The sequence below is a fragment of the Hydractinia symbiolongicarpus genome, chromosome 5, assembly GCF_029227915.1.
Source record: "Hydractinia symbiolongicarpus strain clone_291-10 chromosome 5, HSymV2.1, whole genome shotgun sequence".
Lineage (NCBI taxonomy): Eukaryota > Metazoa > Cnidaria > Hydrozoa > Anthoathecata > Hydractiniidae > Hydractinia > Hydractinia symbiolongicarpus.
In genome coordinates, this window is record NC_079879.1 from 24,074,275 (window position 1) to 24,078,792 (window position 4,518).

The 4,518-nt window shown below is 32.6% G+C and overlaps 1 protein-coding gene across 1 annotated transcript; it reads left to right on the forward strand.

Annotated features, from left to right (window-relative positions):
* The first annotated feature begins 2,009 nt into the window (after positions 1-2,009).
* LOC130646067 (tigger transposable element-derived protein 2-like) lies at positions 2,010-2,609 on the forward strand. The gene is made up of 3 exons (XM_057452202.1): positions 2,010-2,082; positions 2,196-2,385; positions 2,477-2,609. The coding sequence occupies exons 1-3, from the start codon at positions 2,010-2,012 to the stop codon at positions 2,607-2,609; spliced, it is 396 nt and encodes a 131-aa protein (XP_057308185.1).
* The last annotated feature ends 1,909 nt before the right edge of the window (positions 2,610-4,518 follow it).

Here is a 4,518-nt window from a genome sequence, read left to right on the forward strand (position 1 = left end):
TCGGTCGGCGAAATAAAAATAATTTTATTGAGAATGTATAAATGGTCAGAACAACAAAAAAATAAAAACAACAACAACAGAGGAAGGTGTTACGACAAGCTTATTTTTCTATGTATGTTTTACTAGTCCGATTTAATGAAAGTTTATAGAAAAATAAAGAATGTATGGTCGGAACCACAACAAAAAAATAATAATAATAAATAACAACGGAGGAGGGTGTTACGACAACCGTTTTCTATGTATTTTTGCATAACGCACATAGTTTATATTTTTTAGTTGCGAAGGAAAAAAAATAATAATTTGTCTCACTAAAAGAATGTAACTAGTACTCAAGGTGAAAAGATAAATATACTTGCACGTTAAAAAACTTGTTTTCCAAAGTTATGCAGCAAGTTTTTTTTGTGTTGTTTTGGAAGCTTTACAGCAAGAATTATTCTTGTGCTGTTTCAAAAGTTATACAGAATATAGCTCCGTTGTTTTGAAAGATATACAGCAGATTATACTTAGGCTGTTTCGAAATTCATACAGCAAGATATTATTTTCCCATTTAAAATAATAAAACACAAAACCTATTTTAATAAAAAAGTTAAGTGTTCTTTTAATGCTTTTTGTGCAGCCTTATAAGAAAATTAATATTTAAGTGCAAAAAAGCTTCACAGACTATAGTTTAGTTGACAATATTTAAAGTCTTTCACGACATTAATATTATTTATTTATTTATTTCATAACAGAGGAGGGTGTTACGACATGCGTATTTTATGTTGTTTTAATTATTTTTCTACTATCATTGAAAAAGATTTAATGATATTAATTATTTTTCCTAAATGATATCGACTAAGAAATTTAAGATTTTAGCAAGCAGCATAATTTTAAAGATATATTAATCATAAAGAAGGAGGGTGTTACGACATTCATAAACTTTTTTCACAAAATGGGATAAGAAAATGTTTGTTTGTTGATATTTTTATTATTTTTTTTAACGTGAAAGTTAGGGTCGTGCGGGCCCGTAGAACAAAAGGTAGAGTCTAAACAAGAAAAAAGCTTACGACAACAAAAAACAATTATTTATATTTAATTGCGCTATACTCTCATGACATTAATTACCTGATTTTTATAATGTTTAAAGATGTATCATGACTGTTCCCATATGGATCGCGAAAGTCACGATTCATCGTGAAAGTCGACCCCATGATGGATCACGGCCTTAACGATGCTAAAAAATTTACTATCACGTCAGGATAGTAAATCATGCGCAACGCGCATGATACGCAATCCATGATATTAGGTGTCCTGATTCCAGTACTGTATATTGATTTTTTTAGAAAAAGTAATGAAAGCATGGTTGTGCAAAGCCTTAAACTATAGTGCCATATTTCGTTAACTAAAGCCTGGCTATATGAACATTAAAACATGTAGCTATTCATGTCCTTTTTGGTTGGTTAGGCTCGATTTTTCCCAAGGTTTTCTAAATGTCAAAAGCTAATTCGTTTCCAGGACCAGAAACAACCTCAATCATCACTTGAGTTGTTCCTTCAATACATGAGTGCACAGTTTCCGTTAACCATTTTTAAATAAATCTTTCTTTTGTTACAATTCTCTAATTAAGAATTGAAAAAAGAAAGTATATACACTGTTATGAATTAAGAAGGCTCTGACCTTGAAGAAAAGTGAAATACAGTCGACGCTCATTATCTCGAACCTCCGTTATCTCGAACTTTCTCTATCTCAAACTTTTTCTTCGGTCCCTTGAGTTCTGTAAGCAATAGTAGGCAAAAAAACGTTCGGTATCTCGAACCTCCGTTATCTCGAACTTTCACTATCTCGAACTTTTTTCTCAGTCCCTTGGACTGATTTACGCTCGTTATCTCGAACTCTTGAAGAGGAATTTTGAAAAAAGAAGACCTTGCACTGCTTGTTTTAAAGTCACAAAATGTTGCAATAAAAAGAAGACATTCCATTGTAAAACAGGTAGATTTTGCAATGTTTTTTTTGTGATTTCCTTTGTCAGAATGCCACCGAAAAGAAAGCTCGTTGTAAAAACTTTGGCAGAAAAATGCCAAGCATTAAAAGAATTGGAAAAAGGTATTCCAAATAAAGATATCGCTAAAAAGTACGGGGTGCCTAAAAACACGATATCAACTTGGCTAGCCAATAAGGAAAAACTTTTTTCTGCTCTCGAAAAATCTTTGAGCAAGAAAAGAAAATCAGAGATGGTAAATTCTCAGAAGTAGATCTTGTCGTGTTCAAATGGTTTGTTTCACAACGAAGCAAAAACATACCAATCGATGGGACAATACTAAAGGAGAAAGCTAAAAGCTATGCACAGGAGCTTGGAGTAGAAGATTCCAAAGCTTCAGACGGTTGGCTTGGTAAATGGAAAAAAAGGTAAGAATATTAAATCTCTTTTTTTCGAATTGGTTTTATTTTGATATTAAAATCTTAAAAAGACTAACATAAACTAAATATGTTTCTTGAGTATCTCGATGCAAATTTCGAAAAACTCGTTATCTCGAACTTTTCATGAAATACGCTCGTTATGTCGAACCTCCGCTATCTCAAACGCTCGCTATCTCGAACTTTTCTTTTGGTCCCTTGGGAGTTCGAGATAACGAGTGTCGACTGTAATCTTTTGGGGAAAATTTTTAAAAGGATATATAGTTACAATATACAAAATTTTTAAGTAGGGTTAAGCGGATGTCAGAAAAATTTAGTGTTAGTCACCCAACTAACCCTATTTTCAGATTGAAATTTTTGACATTCAGATTCAGAAGAACTAAAGAAACTAAAGAAATATTTTGTTGTTGTAGTAGTAGTAGTAGTAGTAGTAGTAGTAGTAGTAGTATTTATTTCGTGTGAGATAACTTTATATTTTACATTAAATAAATACCTACGGGGAGACCATCAGATAGTATAAATACTAATGTAGGTGATGGCCACCTATATAAGATCAAACGATTGCAATAAGCAGTATGACACTACAAAAAAAAAAATTTTTTAGTAAAATCTTTTTTATGCAGTGGAGAGATTAGTGTTATAGCAATCCAGAAGATAAGTTTTGCAGATTTTTTTTAATTGTTTTAGAGTGAGAGAGGCTAGGTCGTATTGGTGAAAGTGTTGTTGGATATTGTTCCAATTAATAATAGATTGGTAACGTATAGATTTGAGACCAAATGAGGTAGTCCTAACAGAAGGTCTAGCTAGAAGTTTAATGGATTTACTTCTTGTTGAATGATTAGATGAATGGCAGACCAATTTAAAAATATCACAAATATTACCTGGAGAATGCAGATTTATAATATTAAAAGTTAAAATAATGTTGAGAAATTTTATAAGATCTGAAAGAGTAAGAATATTAAGATTAAGAAAAATAGGATTTGATGGTGAGTTAAATTTAGAAAAAGTAATGATTCGGAGAGCAGCTTTTTGTAAGCGAAAAATTCTACACGACTTTGAAGTGAGACCCCACACTTGCGGACTATAAGAAATATGAGAAGAAAATAATGCATGGTAAATTGAAAGTAGGATATCCTTAGGCACATAATATCTTAGTTTGCAAAGAGCTCCATTTGTTTTTCTTAATTTATTGCCAATATAAGATATGTGGAAATCCCAATCTAGAAATTCATCTATTAATATACCTAGATATCTTACATGAGATGAGAATTCAAGTTTTTTTCCATTTAATTTCATTTAATTTCATTTAATTTCATTTAATTTCATTTTGTTGTCCGCGTTGTGGTGTCATAGTTTAATATGGTTACACTCTCTCATACTTTGTGGGTGAGAACAGGGTTCGATTTCCCTTGGCGGCAATTTAATATGGGCAATTGAATATTACCATAGCCCTGGGTTAACCAAGACATGTGAGGAAAATTGGGTGGATGGCGCACTGTGTGGGCCGTTGGATGTGGCTGGGAGTTGTCTGCCAGAGCGCTGACCCTAAATTGAGTTTGCGTAGCTCAAAGAGAGCTTTAAATACTCCAGGACTCCCCATCAAAGTCATGGTTCATCCTGGAAATAATAAACAGGTATATATCTCAATATTAATGAGGGTAGCCATGTAAAATATGCACAACTATCATCTTGTTAGCTGTTGCCATCTGGTCTATAAGTGTCCAAGTACCTAAAAACTAGTTTAAAATGATGTTGTGAGACTAGCTAATTATTAAATATCCATAATGCCTAAGGTTGAAGCCTTACTAAATTCAATCTGTTTAGTTCCTTTTTTAACACAGAAAATAAGTGAACAACTAAACTGTGAAGAGGTATATTCCAACACAGCTATGCAGAGGGAAACAGGTTTAGGAGCCACTGAAACAGGTTTAGGTGCCACTACAAATTAATTGATAACAACGAAACAGAAATAGGTCACAACAGCATTCAAAATATATCCAAAAAAAGATTTTATTTGGAGCTTTTGAACTCAGTTTACCTAAATACCATAATAAGTGGGTAAGTGGGATGAAACACGGCCGCATTATTGCCGCCGTATTTCGCTCTAAAAATAACGAAGGCATG